The sequence below is a fragment of the Ascidiella aspersa genome, chromosome 9 (assembly GCF_963924565.1).
Source record: "Ascidiella aspersa chromosome 9, kaAscAspe10.2, whole genome shotgun sequence".
Lineage (NCBI taxonomy): Eukaryota > Metazoa > Chordata > Ascidiacea > Phlebobranchia > Ascidiidae > Ascidiella > Ascidiella aspersa.
In genome coordinates, this window is record NC_139455.1 from 17,857,394 (window position 1) to 17,878,406 (window position 21,013).

A 21,013-nucleotide genomic window follows, 5' to 3' on the forward strand; every position below is an offset into this window, starting at 1 on the left:
GCTTTTCCACTGAGGTTGTTATTAGTTCTGAAACATTCTACTGGGAAGTAGAATTGACTGTAAATATTTTAACAAAAAAAAAATATATATATATTTTAAATGCCTTTTTTGACATAACTCTTTTGGGCCAAATTACTTAACTTGGTTTAATTCTTTGATTTGACTTGGACTTTCGGGTGTTTTTAATAAAAATTTTAGTAATTTATTTCTGTCTTTGAAACTTTGCGTAAAAGAAGTTATGTTTTATTGCTTTCAAGTAAAAATATCGCTCTTGATTAGGCGTGTTTACCAATTTTAATAACGAAACATTTATTTTGATAAAAAATGACTAGACTTTCTATGACCGTGACATGGATTAGGAATTTGTGCAAATGAATTGACTTGGACTTATTTAATTTTGCAATTGCCTTAATTTAATAATTAAAAAAATGTTTTTAACACTGCCTGTTGCCGCTTTGGCTAGCATTAAAGCAATCATAGCCGAAGTTACGGTGTATCAAGCATTTATCAAAAACCTTTACGTTGCCGTAAACTGTTAAAACGTATATTGTCCGCTCAGGTAAGCGTTTGTTCAGCACTTGGTATAATAACTGTTTAGAGATTTCCATTCACCATAGGCTTTAAAGGGAGCGTATTCGAACGTGTTAAACAGCCAGTTATCTACGATCGTGCTGAAGCAGCCTTCAATCCGGCGCAGGCGCGGACGTGGGTGGAGAACCCAGTTGCGCATCAGGAACTGGCAATATTGTCAAAGAGACAGGCAGGATGTGACGCGGCGACGCTCTTTTACGAAACTCGCGTCGAAGAAGAATAGGACATGTCTTTCGGGGCGCGAATCGAGCCCTAGCGCGCCGAACAAACGAACTAAGGGCGACGACCATACGCGCACCGCACACGATTGCTGTTTATGAGCTGACAGGCAGGAAGAATTAACGCCCTGGGCGCCGGCAATTACTCGCAGCCAGCGACGCCGGGCAGCGCCTCTTGTAGTTTTTGCCGCGGTTTCTTGTTAGTTTTTGTAGCGTTTCTAATTAGTGTTTGCCGCGATTTCTTCTTAGTTTTTGCCGTTTTTTAGCGTTAGCCTGTTGCAGGGCGCTCCACACGTGGATGTTTTGGTTTCGAAACAGCCGCTTTACAGTTTTACCAAACGTAAAAAAAGTTTAGGTGGGTGTTGAGATTTTATTGTTTAATTTGCCGAAGTTAACAAAAATTGTTACGACATAATGTAACGTGTTAAGGCAGGGTAAAGCGTTAAATAAAGCTTGTGCTTTTTCGTTTCCAACTATGTTTCGTAAGCTGTTAAAGGTTTTGTGCTTGTTTTAAAGTGTGAACTTATTGATTATGACCAGATTAATTGACTGTTCTACATTTTTATTTTGTAAAGAGGAAGAATATGCCAAGTGCCTTGTTAAGTTTTATGAAAACACTTAAACGTTGCTGATATTTCGCTGGTCACTTTCTTGATTTAATAAAACGCAGGAAACTTTTTCGATATTTTATTAACCAGGATTAAGTTAGAAGACAATATCGTTATGGTATGTTTGTAATGTTAGGGGACGTAAACCTATGAAAACTTTAGGTTACAAAAGAACTAAGCCTTGGTTTAAACATTCACTATAAATCGAAAAAGGTGCGCTTTTATGAGCCGTCCTGAATCGCTACAATCTTTATTATGGCAACGCCGTTTGTTAGGAATACCATAGAGCACACAGACGCGCCCATAAATTCGGAAAGCCTTTCGTCAAAAAATATGTAGTAACTGGGCACACGGAAAACGTAGACTGCAGTGTGAGTAGTTTTTAAGATCGAACTTCGTTCATTATGAGAAAATCCTTTAATGTGCAGTGGGCGGAACAGAGTAAAACTCGCAGCAATTGTCCGAAGGCTGGATTAGAACGTATTTCACTGTGAGTAACACTTTTTGACGACGCGTTTAAAATGTTGCTTGAGCAATGTTACTTCAAGCGTACTTTTTTGTGTTATGTAAAATACAAAAGAGGTACAAAGCAGTTTTTTGAATTATTGCTTTATTTGGTGCTGTTTACTATCAATTCGTTATAAGGCACCGCTTTGAGGCGAAAGGATGGATCGTTTCATTATACGTAGTAGTCAGTGCAGACCACTACAATGTACCGTATTGCGTTCTATGACTGTATCTGGCCTGATTTTCGCAGATCAATCAAATTGTCTACGTTAAGCATTACGTTCGTCATGTACGGAACTACGCGTTTCCCAAAAAGTGAGACCCAAAACATGTTTGATTAAATTCTGTTGCCACAAGCAAACAGAATCTTAGCAAAGCACACAGATGTGGGCATGGTAGTTTTGAATTTAAACTTATTGTATTTCAACGTAAACCATAATAATATTTAAACACTAACAATCCATATGTTTCTAAGTGTGCTCTGTTTGTAGTAAGGTATATGGCTTCGTTTTTAGAACCAAGCAGCCAATATGGATGTCTAACATGTTTAAGAAAAGGTTTCACGACCAAAGCTATTATAAGAAATATAGAGGACAGGTTTTACCAGCTCTTCAGTTACGTTGATGTATTTGTTCGTCTTTATTCATTTCTATACCCGTAAATTTCCGACTTTTCAGGGGTTGGATTTTATTGCGTGGTACCGGTAGTTAGACCAAAGACATGTAACCAATACACACTAAAACGTTATTTAAAGCAAGGTGCATTTTAGGAAACATGGAAAATTTTGTAAACTATTTTTGTTATTAAATCTAAGCTATACTTTTAATCGTTAGAAATAATCATTATGCGCGTTTTCCGCAGCTCTAGTCTAAACGACAATAGACTTTTAATCAAACCTATACTTCAAATCTTTTGATTTTTACCTTAATCCTTCAACATGGGAGACTGGAACTCCGGACTTTTTGGATGTTTCGACAACTGTGGTCTATGCGTAATGACCTGGTTTTGTCCTTGTGTTACTGCCGGTAAGTGCCACGAAAGTATAGGTTTGTATTGTAAATGCATGTTGGCCAATCAGGATACACAACACCTTTATCAAACATCCACAAATAAAACGATTTAGAGAATAAGTAACGAGCTACTTGTTTTTCTAAAAAAACACTGTTGAAATAATTTAAACGGCATAATTGAGATCAGATTTAAAATAAGAGGTATAGTCACCAAGAAGTCTTTTAACCCGATATAGAGTCGTGTGGCAAATAATTTCGAATATAAAAATAAATAAGAGTAAAACTTAGAGAAGGAATTATAATATACAGCATTTTTAGGCAATCAAATAGTTTTCGTTTTAGTGAGTGTATTGGATTGCCTCAGCACGAATTGTAAAAACCTTCACATGCTAGATGGTGTGTTAATTAGAAAAATCTGCACAAAAAAACTACTTTCAGGTAAAAACGCCGAGCAGGCCGACCAAGGCAGCTGTTTAGCGTGCGGCTTCGCATCTATGCTGAGTTGCATTGGAATCTACTTCATGGCGAGGACGAGAGAAGCTGTAAGGGAAAAGAAGGGAATTGAGGTGAGGCCCTTGTCGGAAAGTAATTTGTCTATTTTAACCCGCTGAATAAAGTACAGGTGTACCCAAATCCTTAGTATGACGAAATGAAGCCAATTACAAAGTTTCCGGTGATCTATATATCTTTTCCTTAATTTTATTCTTGCGAATTGTGCGCGCTCTGTGCCTTTTAAACAGTTCCCTTACGAAAAACTTATTTACAATTAGTAATATTGTACGCCTTTCGATAATGTATAGGTTCCTTGTTCTTTTTTTCATAACGAAAAGGGCTAAATGACTAAATTCGTTTTTTCCAACAATGAGGTGATTACAACCAATGGAATTTTTCAAATATTTGTGATAGCAGAGTGTAGAAACGCGCGGTACAGTGAAACCGTTCAAGCACGTTATGTTACGCACGCGATTACTCATCGTCCGACGTAATTGCTTCCCAAGGCACGTTTTAATACGCGGAATTTTCCCAACTTTAAACATGCGTAGGAACTGAAACAGGCCGCGGTCGACCATTGGGGAATGTTCTACAATTTATCGCATCAATCAAATATAGAGGCGTTAAATATAGTTTTTGTTTGCGTTTTAAAGTTTGTATTGGTAATTCTGATTGTGCTTTTTAAAACGGGCCATTGTATCCAGCAGTTTACCATACAACAGCAAGACGGTAGATTGCTAACGATATATTGTCGATTTCGTTTGGACAAACTTGTCATTCCAGTTGGGGTGTCTGGGCAGAACGTTGGTCCATCAGCATATAGTCTTTCGTCATCTCAGAGTGTCAGGCCATTTTTCTATTCGGTGGCCGATAATTCGGGCACTGTGAGACTATATATGGATGCCGTCTGTTCTCATATGGATGCACTGTTTCTCCATGCCACACTAGCCACAGAAATAACCAGACCCCATCTATACATGAATGAACAAACGCGCCCAATTCCTGTTCTCAGCCTGGTGAGGAAATTAGTCTTGGCTGGTCGAGGCAGGCCGAATCTAACAGCTGAAATGGCGAACCAATAGTGGTGGATTGGGGTAATCATGTCCCCAAACTCCTAGTTCCATTTGGTAGCCAACCAATAGGCTGCATCAGTTCTATCACTGGCCTGCGATAATAAAAATGCAACCCGTACAACAGGGCATGTCGATAACTGCATTAGGGCGTGGTTAACCGCTCCTGTCATTTCATGATAAGGGGGGTGTTTATATCAGGGCGCGATGATACAGATACAATCTAGTTCTCTTGCGGCAAATCTCATCGACCAGGACAGGAAGTTCTTTGACTTGCACGTGGTGTATATAGTTATAGCCAGTCACAATGCGCATAAGTCGGGTGCAGTAAGCGGCCTGGACGTTGAGGGGGGTTAGGGAGGATATGCAGAGGATGTCCGCGCTCGCCCCTGGCTCCTACCCCCCATCCCGCCCATGCCCTTCGAAGAAATGCAACGCATGGCGTTAGTAGATTAAAATGTTGGCAAAACGAGACTGATGTTGCGTTGCGCTGCGCAAGAACAACACACTTTCAACCGTTGGTGTAAGAGCTTTTAATACTCAATGACATAATTAAATAATGTAAACGGTGATACAGTTATATTAACGCGAAGTGTTTGGTTAAAATCGATTTTTTAAATGCTATGGTAAAAACATTGCTATAAGACTTTAACAGGTGAAGTGTTCGGCGGCTTCCACTGGCACTTCCATTTCTTTACGTGTTACGTGTTGTTAATGATGGTTTCGTCATTTTTTTTATCGTAAAACTGACAATTAAATTATAACCATTTTTATTTTTTCGCAGGGTTCATTTGGTTCGGATTGTCTTATAAGTTGGTTCTGTCCTCTTTGTTCGATCATTCAAGTGGCCAGGGTAAGTTGAGGCAATTCATATAGGCTTTGAACAAAATATCAGCATACTATACTTACCGAGGCAAGTTACTATAGGAGGCTATAATATTTGTATTAAACGCCTACAAAACTACATCTTCTATTTAAGGACGAGCAATCCTGTTTGCGGTTAAACTATACAGAATGTTGAAAGCATCGACAACAATAATAACGGATTACAAACACCTACATGTTTCCTTTATTCAAGCTATATGCGTATGAAGAGTTTGGAGTGCAGTATATTCATTGGTTTCTGTTTAGCACAATTTAACGTAGACCTGTAGGGTTTTTAGTATAAACTAGTGGTTTTTACTTGTGGATGGGGCGCCAACCAATTCTTTAGGGGGCAAACTGTGTTCCAACGTTCAACTTTATCTTGCGCCACAGCGACAGCGTTTAAAAAGCTACAAAAGTATACCTAAGACAACGTAAATACATGGGCAAATGTTTAATGCAGTCGAGTACAAAAATAATGTGCATGGGTATATGCGACGAATGCGAAAAATCGTGACGTATTATATTTCTTTTTATTCAATTTTAGACTTTTTAAGTCCTAAAACAATCCGCTGAAGGTCCTGCATGGGACTTGCCTCGGTTACCACCCCACGATCAGAGAATGTTAAAGGCTTCTGAATAGCATTAAGAAAATGAAACTTACTTGAGAATTGTATTTTGGTACTCTAATGTTCTATTAGTCTTTTGTAACACCAACCAAGATACATTTGTGCAACAATAGCTAAGATTAAAAAAATCATAGTGCGAACCAGGGCGGTTCATTAGAACAAAAAGCCTAATGATTTTACAGGGAAGTTGCATGGGTTTCGAGAGTATGGAAAATATCTCCGGGGTTTTGTTTTCTTTGAAACCATTGTTGTATTGTTTTCACAAATTCTAAATATAAAGAACGAAAGTTTACCAGAATTAATGCATACAGTCAAAGGCCTTCCTTAACTGTGTGTTTTTATTGTTAGTAGTACTAATTTTTAGATGGTGCCTTTAAAAAAAACGCAAGTAAAAAACGATTTTTACATCGGGGTACACCTGGCATGGGCTCGCAGCACACCAGTTGCGGAGCACTGGTGCACATTATATAAAAGCCAGTATTGTTAAGACTTCAATGTCTTGACTTAAGTGCTCTTTAGTCACTGTATTTAAAAGACTTGACTTGGACTTAAGTCAATGATTGAAATTTAATGTTTTTATTTAGCATTTTAGTATAAAATTGAGCTATTTATCTTAAGTTTTAGATTGTTGAATGAATAATGAATATATGCTGTTGCTGCCTGCCGGGCATTGTTTCAATTGTACAATTGTTCCTCCGGTCCTTTCCGGCTTTGGCGGAAGAACAGTTGTACAATTGAAGATTGTTGAATGTTGTTAGTTTGTTATTTGACTTGAACTTAAGTCATTTAAAAATGACTTGTTTGCAACACTTATAATTGCCATTTTTCTAACAACGACGAAAAAAATTTGCAACGTTAAGTCGGATGTTTTTTATTTAATATTGTAAGTATTTAAGCAATTTTGGCCAAAAGCAACCCAGTACCCTTAGAACAAATGTGTTACACTAAAAACAGCAATTATATATGGTTAATCAGTACGTTAGCACATACTTAGTCCAACCCCACGACATAAAATATTGCAGTTCCTGCAAACCACACATAAAAGTAAACCACGAAAGTTAGGCTTTGAATGCAAAATTAGTAAACAATTTATATTTTTAGATTGTCGAATTAATTTATTAAAGCAACAAAAGCATGTTTGGCTTTACATGTATACATAATACACAACAGGATGCACCTACTTGTGAGCTGTATCCTATAAAACGAAATGTATGCAAAGCGGTAATGCTGATATGTTCTTATTAATATACCATTAAGGAAGTCTATTAGGCTACTCGTACCACTAATCTAACGAAAATTTCGGTACCATTATTTTTCACAAAGATATAACTATTGAGTTTTTTTCTTTTTAAATATTATTTATTAATTAAATTGGCAGTGCCGTTATAGTTTGTAGCCAACCAGTTTAAATGTGTCGTACCTCAGTATGATTATATTTATATTGAGTTAGAATTGGGGCTTTATTAAAAGTCAACTGGATAACTTTTTGATAACTAAACACTATTTATTTAGCTAAATATTTTTAGACAGGTCTATTATTTTTCAAGATAGAATTCTCTAGACAATATTCTGTAAGAGTTTAGTTTCATTTTTAACTTGTTTTCTTCCTCAGTAACACTTCCAGTTGTTTTTTATTAAAAAAATCTTATGCAAACAGACACAGTTTTTCATTGACTAACCTAAACAATTTTGTTGTAACATACTAAATTATTAAACTTTATTATAATGTGATTCTCAAGGTGTGGTTCACATACTACAAACAGAGTAAGACAGAAATGTGTAGGCCACATTATAAAGTTGAGTCACATGCCCGATTGGTACTAAATTTATGAACGTAATTATAGCTTTATGGCAAGGGTAGATAGTTACCTGAGTTTGTTGATGTTTTTTTTTACTGTTAAAGTTTTTTTAGAAAAACACATATGCTATGTAGGCCTATATTAGTTTTGCCTTATTCTAAAAAGAATTGCCAAATGATAACGAATTTTTTAAGGAAATTGTGTTCCTAATACACCTTTATCTTTGCAGGAACTAGAAGGCTCCGGATCAAGTGGCCAGTCCATATCCAGAGTTTAAAAGAAATATGAATTTTTTGTTGTGCTATACCTATTACTGCTAAAGTATAATATTGTACATGGGATTGTATATGCAAAACAACAGCCGTTTCTCGTTTATAGTAATTTTAACGTACTGTATAGAGCTATGTCACGCACCAGAACGCCTTTTTTTCGATGTAATGTTTAATATTTGTAAATCTTACAAAGAAAACGTAAGTAACGCTGTACGAAATGAAATTTCTCTTCGTCGCATATAGTATGAACCAAGATTTTTTGTGAAAAGCAGTGCACGTGACAAAAGTTGAGCGATTACATGTTACGCTTATTGAAAACCTATTAAAACACAGTGTATGCTAACGGAAATGTTGTGTATGTGCGTGCGAAGAAAACAACTGTTCGTTTATGTCTTTAAGCTCATTTTTAAACTATCGAAAGAAGAACAAGAAGAAAAAAATTTTGGATTCAGAAGTAATTCAGGTTTTTAACGACTTCAACGCACGTTGGTGAATTTATTAAGTTTAGAATGTTACATTTAGCAAGTTAATGTTAATAGTTTTTTAAATTTTGCTTACAGAGATGGGTGTTCTTTTAAGAAAGAAATGAGGATCAAACTAATTTGTGTGGTTAAATCTGTGAAAAAATTGGAGGCAAAATTTATATAGGTTTTAATTTTTTGTTCGTACGTTATATTGCAGAATACATTTGCCCTACCGTATATTTTATTCACCAAACTGTGGGTATACTGCTGGATGTTGCTTTGTCAATTTGTTGACCCCCATATTAGTTAGGCATTTTGGGTTAAATCACACAAGACGAGCAAACCCCAAAACTGTACGAAGTAATAAAGAATATTGACATAGCAAGTAAGTATACAAACTTGCTAGCAAGGCTGTGGAGTCGGAATCGGAGTCGGCATGGGGACGGAGTCGGTTTGTTCTGCTGAAGTCGGACTAGGGACTGAGGACTGGAGTAAGACCACATAGAACCACCCGAGTCCCGAGTTCAACGTCCGCATGGGCTGATATGACGCCAACTGTGGATTGTAAATCTGGAATAGCATATAGTTGCTATTTCCAAATATATATTGTGAGTGGATGAACGATATGACAGCCCCATAAGTGGATTGTTGAACATGCATCCTAATTTTGTTACATAAATACGTCAAATACAGACTGGATCTCAAATACAGGAGCTTAGCTGCGGACTTGACATAACCTCCCTTTAGCCGGGCCAGACCCGGGATTCGACAGTTCGACTCGGGTTTATATTTTTGGCCGGAGTTGGACTCGGGTTATTTTTAATCAGCTTCTCGGGTTATTTTTAATCAGCTTCGCAGCCCTGCTTGCTAGATGCGATTTTGTATCAAGCTCAGGATGATAGAAAATCCTGGTATGAACCCTTTAAATACAGTAGTTGTAATTGAGCGGCAAAAGATTCTTGCGTGTTTAATGTCGCTTTAGTGAGACGAAGAATTGACGTATTCAAGTTAACTAAACGTCGTTCAGCCAACGCTATGCCAACACCAAATGGTCGTCAAACTTGCTACTTAGGAAGAATACATCATGATACCAAACAGGCAAATATATTCGTACAGTAAATATGTAATATTGTAACCTCATTTTAACAAAACTCTAAAATACCCGTAAAACAAATATATTTTAAATCCACCCATATTTAAAAAGTTTAAGTTCAATGCTATGATAAGACATACTCCACTGTAATAACTTTGGAATATATGATTCTTTGTCAAAAAAACTATAGGTAATACTGATGCTTTTTGTTTATCAGCCATTGTTATTTTTAGCCAACATTGTTTTCGTACACGTAAAATTTTTTACGGAATCTAAGTATGTCTTGGCTGTGTATGTTTGTTCCGAAAATATTACTCGGAATCAATTGAGTCTATTTCATTATTTTACCAAAGCTTTAATCTCGACAAAATGACCTAAAATTAACTTGTCGCGACTTTAACATAGTAAATGACTAGGGTAAGTAAGACTTTCGTATATATTAAATCGAGTCGGCGTAGATTTAAAGCGTTTGGACCAATGACGTTACTTAGACCTGCATTACTGGGTTGGTCGTATGGCTAGACCTTTTTGCAAAAGGCCAAGGTGTATTTTACTTCAAGTTTTTTTGGTTTCAAAAGGATTCTGCATAGAAATCTAAAACCGATTTTGTTTATTAAGATTAACATTTGTCGTTGCGTATAGCCTACACGCTTGATTGGTGTAAAATTCAGGATCAAAATTTACGTTCATTTTAGTCTAGCAATTTTTTTCTTATAAAATTATTATCTTGGTCCTTAATTTTTTTTTGACTAGTATGCCTCTTAATACCCAACTAATTTTTTTTCGTGCCGAGTCCGACTCTGACTCTAGAGCAGTGGTTCTCAACCTTTTTCTTTCGTGACCCAGTTTCGTTGCACATAAATTTTGTGGCCCAATAATTTTTTATGAAAGAAGAAACTATAAAAAAGGTTTAGAACGAAAAATAGCGTAGCATATAACAAAACAGATTATTATTTATTCAACCGTGCATTAGTGAAATGAAACTAAATTCTTCAATAAATCTAGCTTTTTTAAATTTGTCTGTGGCCCACCTAAAAAAGCTTCCATGGCCCACCAGTGAGCCATGGCCCACTGGTTGAGAACCGCTGCTCTAGAGCCTGTATTCCGCCAATTTACGTAACTAAATACGGTGGATATGCAGCACTCAGTCACAAGGATGTCATATAATTCATCCACTCACAATAAATGGTTCGAAAATAACAACTATATGCTATTTCGCTATTACAAACTGCAATTGACGGCAATATCAGTTTTTTGTACTTTGCATGCGGACGTCAGACTCAGGACTCTGGGAGTTTTACGTGGTCTGACTCGAGACCGACTCCTTCGAATCCGACTCCGCAGCCATGGCCATCATCGAACAGCCTTAAAATCTAATAATATGATCACAAAATGATCGAGAGACCAATGGAACAGACTGTTCCAAAGATCCTTTAATCGCCATTTTTAATAAAAACACTCATGGCTAACCAGTACTCTAACCCAAACTAATCAAACTAGCTTTTAACATCTACCTAGATATCCTCTCTCTCCACAAAAAAGTATTCACTGCCTTACGATTGCCTAAAGACTATCAAAACACCTTACGAATATCAGGCTAAAAAACATTTTTCACCTAGAAAAGTGAAAATTTGAAATAAATCAACTTCCAAAAGCACGCAGTAGAACTTTTTGGAAAAAGTTCTGTACACGAAATCTCATTCCCACAACCAAAATTTTATTTAGTTCCGCCAACAGGGGGCGCAATGTGCCAGCGTTCCATTGGTCCCCATGTTCCATGGGTCCCACACTTCCCCTACCACATTTGGGTCATTTAAATTTGTAATTAATGCCTGCGGTCAGAATTCGTTACAAAATGTTCACCCAGGTAAACTATAATTCAACATTAATATATGGGCTACGCATTTGTTATTTTCGTAGTGCTCGTTTTGAATGACTGGCCTGCTTGATGTGCTGTTTTTGTTCGATAAATCAAATCCCAAGTAGGCTATGGGTTTCTTACATCTAAGACTCAACATAAAAATTCCTGCCTTATTACAATAAGCAGGTAATGAAGGGATAAATCCCGGTTTATTTGCAAAATGCAACATAATTCATGGATATCGTATATTCGCATCATATATATAAGTTTGTACATTCATATAAACTTAAAAGACAGATAAGTCTTCTTGCCACAAACAGCAACGTAAACATATGCTTAAAGTTAAAGCTTGGGCAAGTTAATTTCACGAGGGCAATGTGTGACCGAGTCCAGAACTTATCAGTGCACCTGTTATTTTAGCGCGAATGCCATAATAAACTTTTTTTCACTATTTTGCCTTTCATTAGCTCGCGATCACGTGAAAACTTCAAATTTAGATGGGGTAAATTACAGTCACGAGGAATATTTCGACAGATAGTTTTAAACAAAAGGATGCTGTAACTTGAGAAGAGGTTTTCGATTTTCAGGGACTTTTCCAAAACCGGGTATTCCCGTACGCCATAATACGTATACCGGTACTCAGGCGATACACGCTTTATTGTTTGTTTTTTTAACGATGACGAGAGTTAAGTTTGGGAACCAGGTAGCAGTGTTGTAATGACTTAAGTCAATAACACTGTTTTCAAATGACTTGAATTAAGTTATTTGAGAAAAATGAATTGAATTGACTTAAGTCTATCGGACAAACGACTTGACTTGACTTAAGTCATTTTTTCACGGGGGTTTTCCCCAAGGCGTAAGGTAATTTTTGCTGTTACACTCAGTTTTATTTTTGTGGGAAAAAAATTTTTAGTGGGAAGGGAAAACCCGGAAAAAACAAACAGGAAAACCGTTGCAAAATATTTTAATTAGTTAAAACCCTAACATTCAATACATACATGTTACTTAGAAAGATAGTTTCGACCAAAAACTAAACAGTCTATTTTCAATCAATTAAGGAAGATTCTCCTAAACATGCTAGAAGCTTTTCTATTAACAGCCGATATAGTTGCTTTTTCGCGGAAATCAAACTTTTGTCGTCCTTAAATTTATTTTAATTTCCAAACTAGAACAGTTACCATATGCTTATACAGAAAGTTAAAGGCATTGAGTCAAGATATCATTCGATAATTGGATGTATTATTATCGAAAATTCGATGTTATACGCTGTTGTGCAAAAAATGTGTTTTCTTTGGTCATTTCAGTTTTGTCTTTTACTGATACGGAAGGTTGTGAGTTCTGACTTTTAAAGGTGTTGTATAATGACGCAAGTCAATGACTTGACTTTAGTGCAGTGAAGTCAATGTTTTCAGGTGTCTTGACTTAACTTTAAGTCTTTTGTCAAAGGACTTGACTTAACTTAAGAGTTTGTCGAAAGACTTGACTTGAACGTAATTCTTTAAGTCAATTGACTCGGGTGGTAGGTTAATTGCAACATTTTACGGCCTCTATTGGAAGTTTCGCTTCTTACAATATAATCTGACGCGGTGCACTGACATACGTAAGCGCTCGTCGGCGTCGAGTCGGAAGGCGCTTACGACACGAAAACGACGGCGGTGTGCATTCGGCTTTACATTACAATGCACTGTTGATATCTAATCGTTAGTAAGTGAGACAGAAGTGGCTCTAGGTATATATATATACAGTTTAGTACACACGGTTTAACAACGTTGTGAGCAGCTACGATTTACTCAATTGTCTGGGTGTTCTTGTGAAACACTGTCCCAAAGTGAAACAAGTAAGTCTGTGACAGTTTTGGAAATTACCGATTTATTCTTGGAAACATACTTTGCGGGAAAACATTCCAAGGCGAATAAACGAGGTTTATTTAGTTTACAAGCTAGTTCTCGCTATGTCGTACGTGACCCAGCCAACGTAAGCGCGAAGTAACTTGAAGGCAAGTTTCCATGGCCTTTCCGAAATGCAAGGTTATTCTTGTTTATTGGTCGTTTTCATCCCCCTGGTTAACATTAGCACAAGGCCAGTTTACGTCGGCGTTTTAAAAAAACTTATTATATTCATTGGTTTTTCGAAATCTCTAAAACTTTCCGACGACAATCAAAGTGTCAATCAAAACTCACCGTTGCTTTGTTGAAAAATCTTTACGGAGTTTTCCTTTGTGATTACCTGAAACTTTATTGTTCGTTCGCAGCCCACGCAGGTCGCTTACTGCGCCTTTTGTTTTGCCTTGCGTCGCTACAACATTTCTATTTTAAATCCGTTTCGACACGATGTAAATAGATCAGCTGGAAACCACCCTGCAATTTCTAACGCTCGAAGGTTGTGGCGTCTGTGGTATATGCCTATCGCACCCAATCTTATCGATGTCGCCACACGAAGAATCAACATTACGTGAATGGGGATTTTAAAAACTTTTCCCGATTTCGGTCAAAGCTTGAAAGAAAAAGACCGTCGAATGTGTGTAAATTTGTAGGTATATATTGAATTTCGTGACGAGACAGCACGTGAAATACACGTCGGGCCTGTCATGGATGTAGGTTGATCAAAGCGCATAGCAGTCAGTGGCGGACATTAGGTGTAACTGTAGGAAGTTGGACTATAGGTGCAATCGACAGTCATTATTGTTGACAATTACAACTACAGCCACTTGTTAAGTCCCTGTAACATCGGCCGTTGCTCTAGAAGAGAAAGTGGGCTACAGGCAAAGAGATAAGCGAGTCGAGAAACAACCATACGCTAATACCTGCTACATTCTGTCAGTACAAGCAACGACATATTGAAGGGATCACCAGAACCGTATGATTCATTAAAAGACATACACATGTGGGTTTAATAACAACTGTGATCTAGCCCCTCGGAAGCTGTTTTTTGACCAACGATACGAAAGCCATAATCGTTGGTCAAAAAGCAGCTTTTTCCGAGGGGCTAGATGACAGTTGTTATTAAGTGACTTCCCTTCAAGTGAGCGACTTCCCTTCATTTATCAAAATAACATTACGTAATTATAACCCGAAGAACTCGAAGCGGAGACCCTGAACACCAATCTTCGTTCACTTAATCCAGCACTTGACTGAACTAAAACAATATATGGCTGCTTATTGTCAATCGACAAAATTCGTTTTCAGTTGGTTTTACAACTCGTTAAATGTCTCAGATATTTCTTATTTTGTGAATAATAAAACTGAGATTCTGTAAGGCCTAATAGTACTACTACGAGACCCAAACAAACTGACGTAAACTCAACGTATGACCACAATTTTTTTGTTTTAGTTTCACCACTAAAGTTATTGGCGATAATGACAGGACAAGATAAAGACGAGAAGAACACGTGGAAGTATCAATTGTCGGGATGCTTCCGTAACAAAACCTTATGCATAAAAGCGTTTCTGCTCCCATGTGTATTGGCAGGTAAATAGACGAATGAAAAAATTTGTTAAAAATCACCTTAGATAGTTTGTAGCGTGTTAGAGCCAACACGCGGTTCGCGGGCCGCATGCGGTCATGTCCAGTTTTATGCGGCTCTTTCGTTCGTTCTGTGTTTGAAATTTATGAGGATGTACAATGTAGGCTACAGTTCCGACTTCGTTTGCTTAAGTTATTGATTATATTCGGTTCAAACTTATATTGCATGTTATTATATAAAATCAAGTCAATAAATTACAGAAACTTCGACAGCGTGATGGATTTTTTTTAAGAAGTACTTAAACACCAATGATTCTATTGAATATATTATGTAATACGCAATAGTGTCAGTATGCAGCATTTTACAATAATATAACGGAGCAAGAAATGTATGTGTACGCATGGCGGATCTACGGTGCACAATGTCTCTTCGCGAAAACAGTTTTTGCCTATTTTACTACTTGAATATAAACAAACCTCATTTTGCACTTCCATATTGCCGTGGTACCCATTTTTTCTAAATAGAACATTTTGCAAATATAACCCAGCTAAAGCAAATAAGTGTTTTTTGCGGGCATAGTGGAGTTGTCATTATAATAGGCCCTACTCAATGAAAAATCAGAGATTTTTAATTCCTTGTTCGGATTTGCCCCTTGAATGTACAACAATAACTAAAACTAACGTGTGTTGTTTAGGGCAAACTGCTGAAGACACCAACCAGGGTTTCTTCGAGGAATGTTGTTTGGCCGCGCTTTGCTACCCTTGCGGCTCTTACTGCATGGCGATGACCAGACAGGCAACTAGAACTGAGAAAGGAGTTGAAGTAAACTATTGTTTTTTCCGAGAAAAAAATTAATGTATTCGAAGGTTAACACAGGGAAAACTTTTGATTCGATCCGATGGATGCTTTACTGTAACAATCCGAATTTGCTTCATTACTTCGGTAAAAATTGAATGAAAAACTTTTCCAGCTATTGTTTTTTTTAACAAAATATTCCTGGGACGAATACAGAAAAAGCCTTTTTATTATTTATGCTCAAATTAAGACCTATCTTGGATTTGTAAGAAAACAAATTATTTTTTTTTAACTTTTGTCATCACTATATCCATACGAAATTTATCAAACTTTCTTAGACAAATTCGTGTAAAATGAATTTAAAATTCACATAAGCTACAAGCATTTTTCTATTTTCTACCTTCAGGGCACGTTCGCAGATGATTGTCTTGCATCGTTGTGCTGTCCTTGCTGCACTCTTGTACAAATTAGAATGGTGAGAAATAAATTTATCAGAAGTAGTAGGCTAATATTGAAAGCCAACTTGTGTAACCGATGTCAAGCCACGTTATTTTAACACTATACAAAATAAATTTCAGTGTGACTACAAAAATACAGTTATTTTGAATTATTAGCACTAACCACTAACAAATAATAATAATTAAACACCATTGTCAGGTAACGAGGTACTGCGTAAAATCTGAACTTAACAAAAAAGTTTACAAACACCCAATAATAGCAGTCGGTTGAAGAACGTTTTTTATTTATACATTATATTAAAAGGTACCGTAGGCTTATTTATAGTTTTACCAAGATGTCATTGCATTCCGGTAATTTTGTTTGTGAATTGCAGGAACTCGAGCACAAAGAACAACGTATTGAGCGAAGTTAAAGGCCGGGAAAAAATAAGTTCGAAGATGAACTGGTTCTAACATCGTTTTATCCTACTTTGTGGACAAAATAGCACAAATTTATTTATTTTCTGTATCTTATTTGACAGATAAATGTGAAGTTTTCCTGCTTTATAGATTAATTTTTATTTGTTTCTTTACCTTCGTCGGGCTGGTTAGTTTTTTCGTGCTGAAACCTTGCATGCTATTGTGCTGAAATCTTTCTCATTTTTTCTCTTGTATTTAAGTGCGAAATGCAATGTCGTGTGCACTCTAAATGTTTGTTTTTATGATGATCAGGTACGACCAATGGTAAAGGTATATAGGAAAGGTGTGACAGTATAGGCAAGCTTTTGTATATTCTGGACGATATCCAGAGCTATATATAAATCTTTGGAGATTTGTTTTAGAACCTTTACAAAAAAGTACGTTGATTAACATTGTTTGAACAAGAAGTGACGCTAGTTTACTCAGTAAACAAAATCTTGATATTTATCACCTTAGCAACTACACTATTTTTGGATGTTTGTTTTTGGCCCAATTATTTTATGTTTGCTGGAAGTTTGGAACGTACCCGGAATAGAAAAATCTGTTTTCCAAACACTTTGGACAAACGACTTGGGATGAAATAAAAGGAATTTTATTTTAGTTTTTATGAAATTGGGTGATTTATTTCAGTTTGTGCACGTAAAAATAATATCTTACTATTTCGTGTTTTTGTTAAGTTTTAGTCGAGTTATTGCTCATAATCGGATAAGTTTGCCTATTTTAATAGTTTAAAGTTTTATTTTGACGTCAATGAACTTGCTCCAATTATGACTACTTATTACTTATTAAATAAAACTTGACTTGAACTTAAGTTATTATACACAGGACTTGACTTAGACGTTATTTCACAAATGACTTGGGACTTTAGTCACTTTAAATTGACTTACTTATGACACTGATTACGGTACTATAAACTTAACTTTAAAAGAAAGTTGCCATTAAAATCACTCCAGTTCGTTTAGTCTTGTACTGCGAATTAGGTAGCGAAATTTTGTTGCTAAAAGTAGTGCTTTGCTTGAAATCCGGGTAACCCACTTTCTTGCAAAACGACATTAGATTGCAAATTGCTGGCGGTAATAGAACATTGCTATTAATAAAATGTTATTTGGAAAGGTTTTGCTGCTTCAAACGTCTGGGTCTCATTTCGACGCTAGGCAGATGCATGGCAACAATGAGCTTATTGGAATTTGCCTCAAAGAAAGGTCTTCATTTGCTTAGTTATTAACATTTGTGCACCGTGGATGGATGTGTGTGCCTTTTAGACAAGAATCCACAATTGCAAGCAACTATCGTTTTTTTTTGCAAACCATCTTCGTTCATGCACCACATTGTAAACCTATAGCGGTAAACTTGCGACACTAAAAGCAACACAACTTATAGTCTTCTAAGATGAGCGTTCGTAAGTAAAGCCAAATAAAAAAATAAAAATGCTTGGTACAATCGGCAACCATGGCACCGAATAAATTCTCTATTAATGGAAACATGTTGCTACACACTTGTATCGATTAGTAATTTCGAAACAAAAACGTTCTTCACTACAGCTGCTAAACAAAATGCCCTGTATCAGGGATGGCGAACCTTTTCATCGCGCGGGTTACAAACACGACCTTAATCCTTACAAAATGCTCAAGTGGGTCATGTATTTAGTTATTTGCTTATTTTATGCGAAACTTTGATGTTGCGTCGTTTCAAGTGTTATCGTCTCGGTTGGTAACCAAGGTTTTCATACGATTTCCAAATTCGGATTCTCACAGATATTGAAACCTAAATAGTTAACAAATGCAACAGCAATTTTTATGGGCTTACAGGAATTCAGTTGAAAGCTTTTCAGCATGGTTCATCCAGGATTTTCAGATTTTTTTAGTCTGCGAACTCTTACTTTCCAGTTTCTCTTTAAGCTTAAAGGATCGCCACGTTTTACAGCGATAAACAAAATGCGTTTAGTGTCTGCTTTTTGCACGCATTTGTTGAAAAGCAGTTAACGTACCGTACACCTACTTTTTTTGCACGACCCACAGATGGGCAACCCCGATTTAAACAGTAAGGCTACATAGCGAAAAACTTATTTTTAAATTTATCATTTCCTGAAAATGATTGATAACTTGTCTGTATTTCTACAGGAACAAGTGGGTCCTTAAAAATCTGTGGTGGGTCACAAAAGTGGTTCGCCATCTCTGCCCTATATCGAAGAAAATACTCAAGACTGCCACAAGCGACAACTTTTCAGGACACCGGATCTTCTAATAGCAAGAATAACAAGTATATAATATTAATAACAGCAAAGGCAATAAATTTTCGAAATATGCAAGCAAGTGCTGTAACTGTACACAAAGTAACGCAACAAACCAAAGCTCCCGAGAAAGCGAATAAATACAAAAAATGCGACTTAGAAGCGCTCAAAAAGGGCATTTGGGGCTCGTTGCCCGATAGCACCAATACTTGAATGATATTGCACGTGTTGCATATCGTCGCGTTACGAAACGCTGTTTAAAGGATATTTCGTGTCTGTAAATAAACAGCACTTGGGGTTAATTTGGGTTGCGCGCTTCCTTTAGACAAAACACGCAACGCATTTGCAACTGGCGGCAAATCTAAACAATCGTTTGCCACTGAATTCAGTTCCTTAGTAAAAAAGCACCTATACTTTACATGAGCGTTTGGGTTTGCGACAGTATGGTTTCGTTTTAGTCGAGGGTTAGTCATTTGACTAAGTTTGTAATATTGAACAGTGAGGTGCTTTCATAGATGTACAACAATCATTCATATAGCATGCGTAAAGAAAATGTCCAAGCCACGAGCCAATCTAAAAACTATAGGCTCCTGTAGCATATTTATTAAAAGCGATTCTTTTGCCTTTTTGCTAGGCTTTTTCTTAGTTGGAGGAGTCGTTTAACTTTACTTTATTTTAAACGACTAAAAAAGGTTGTCGGTGAAATATTTCCATCATTTAACTGTTGATACCCAAGCAAAGTCTTAGGAATTATTCTAATACAAATAGTTAATTCGCATATTATGATTAAATAAAATCTACTTTTAAATTGCAGTAAACCAGTAACCACAGGGGCAAATCGTCGCAACTCGCAAGACATATATAACTCGAATTAAATTATGTATAGCGCCTGATCACACGTCTCTGGTATAAACCCTTAGTTGTCGCATGCCCAAACAAGTGCCTGGTTTAGGCGACCGCATACCACCCGGCAAAATGCTTTACGAAAAATAAACCGTCACTGGGCGGCGTTGGATCTTTCATAGCTCCGAAATTCGAAGAAAAAAAAACTTGACGCGGCGCTCAGATGGCTGTATACCTTCCCATGTACTTCAAGCAGAAGCCCTGTGGCCTGTCGTGCCCACTTAAATAGTTTGGTTTCTGCATTTGTTCCAGCAGGCTCATAATCTGGCTGGCGGTCTGTTGCGCTTCGGGGACTTCCTCGCCCGCGTCGAGGCGCGTAGTTTTGCCCGGGTGGGGCTCGGTGGTGGTTGAGCGCTCGTGGGGACTTTTCCCGGACAGGGGGGCGTTGTCGGGGAGGATGTCGGGCCGTGACACGATACGCTGTTTGACGTCATCGTCTTCGCTCATGTCTGGCCATTCGGAAGGCGAGGTTTCCGCGGATTCTGCGCGGAAAATGGCGGGTGAAGTTTTGCGTTGCTTTGATGAGTTAAAGCAGGGGTTGGCAACCTTTTTGGTCCTGCGGACCGGTTTGAAACTAAAAATTTTCCGCGGGCCGGCTTTAAAAACAACAAATGTTCAATAAAGGTAACTTATTGCATCTTTTTTTTAATAAACTAATTAAAATGCATGTGCTTGTTTCTAAAACTTTCTTGCCTGAACTTCAAATAATAAATCATTTTGCAATGCATCTCATATGGCCACAGCACACTTGTTTGTTTTGAACCTCACCAGTGCTTAATAATAATTAAGACTTTTTAGCATACCAATCAACCGTGGAGTATGTTTAAACGAAAGTTACGGTGTTTTGAATAGAAAACTACATTTAATTGTTGTTTGCCTTATTTTTAAGTTTCTTGGCATATTGAGTTCAGTTTGGGTTTAAATAAAATTTTAAATCTGGCAACCCTGCTACGGACCGGTGACGAACTCCTCGCGGACCGGCGGTTGCCGACCACTGAGTTAAAGGATGGCGATAATATTGGGTCGTATGCGATACCCGACTAGTATTTATGTATGTTCGATAACAAGGTGGTAACTGTATCGATTCGATGCCATGTTGTGCATTTAAGTCATGACTTGCGACCCAATGCGTGTACAAACAAATAGTAAAAGCATATTTATAATAAAACTTTTAGAACTTATTGTTGTTCGAAGCGGGTAGGATTCTGTTGTGGAAACACGTATTAA

General features: G+C 37.1%; 2 protein-coding genes across 2 annotated transcripts; both read left to right on the forward strand.

Moving 5' to 3' along the window:
- The first annotated feature begins 2,789 nt into the window (after nt 1–2,789).
- On the forward strand, nt 2,790–8,669 carry LOC146133352 (uncharacterized). Its single transcript, XM_083396966.1, has 4 exons — nt 2,790–2,949; nt 3,373–3,500; nt 5,281–5,349; nt 8,018–8,669. Exons 1-4 carry the CDS (start codon nt 2,862–2,864, stop codon nt 8,063–8,065), a joined length of 333 nt encoding a protein of 110 aa, XP_083253092.1. The 5' UTR covers nt 2,790–2,861; the 3' UTR covers nt 8,066–8,669.
- A 4,600-nt stretch (nt 8,670–13,269) lies between these two features.
- LOC146133353 (uncharacterized) lies at nt 13,270–16,816 on the forward strand. Its single transcript, XM_083397462.1, has 5 exons — nt 13,270–13,315; nt 14,809–14,946; nt 15,636–15,763; nt 16,143–16,211; nt 16,569–16,816. The coding sequence occupies exons 2-5, from the start codon at nt 14,835–14,837 to the stop codon at nt 16,605–16,607; spliced, it is 348 nt and encodes a 115-aa protein (XP_083253588.1). The 5' UTR covers nt 13,270–13,315; nt 14,809–14,834; the 3' UTR covers nt 16,608–16,816.
- The last annotated feature ends 4,197 nt before the right edge of the window (nt 16,817–21,013 follow it).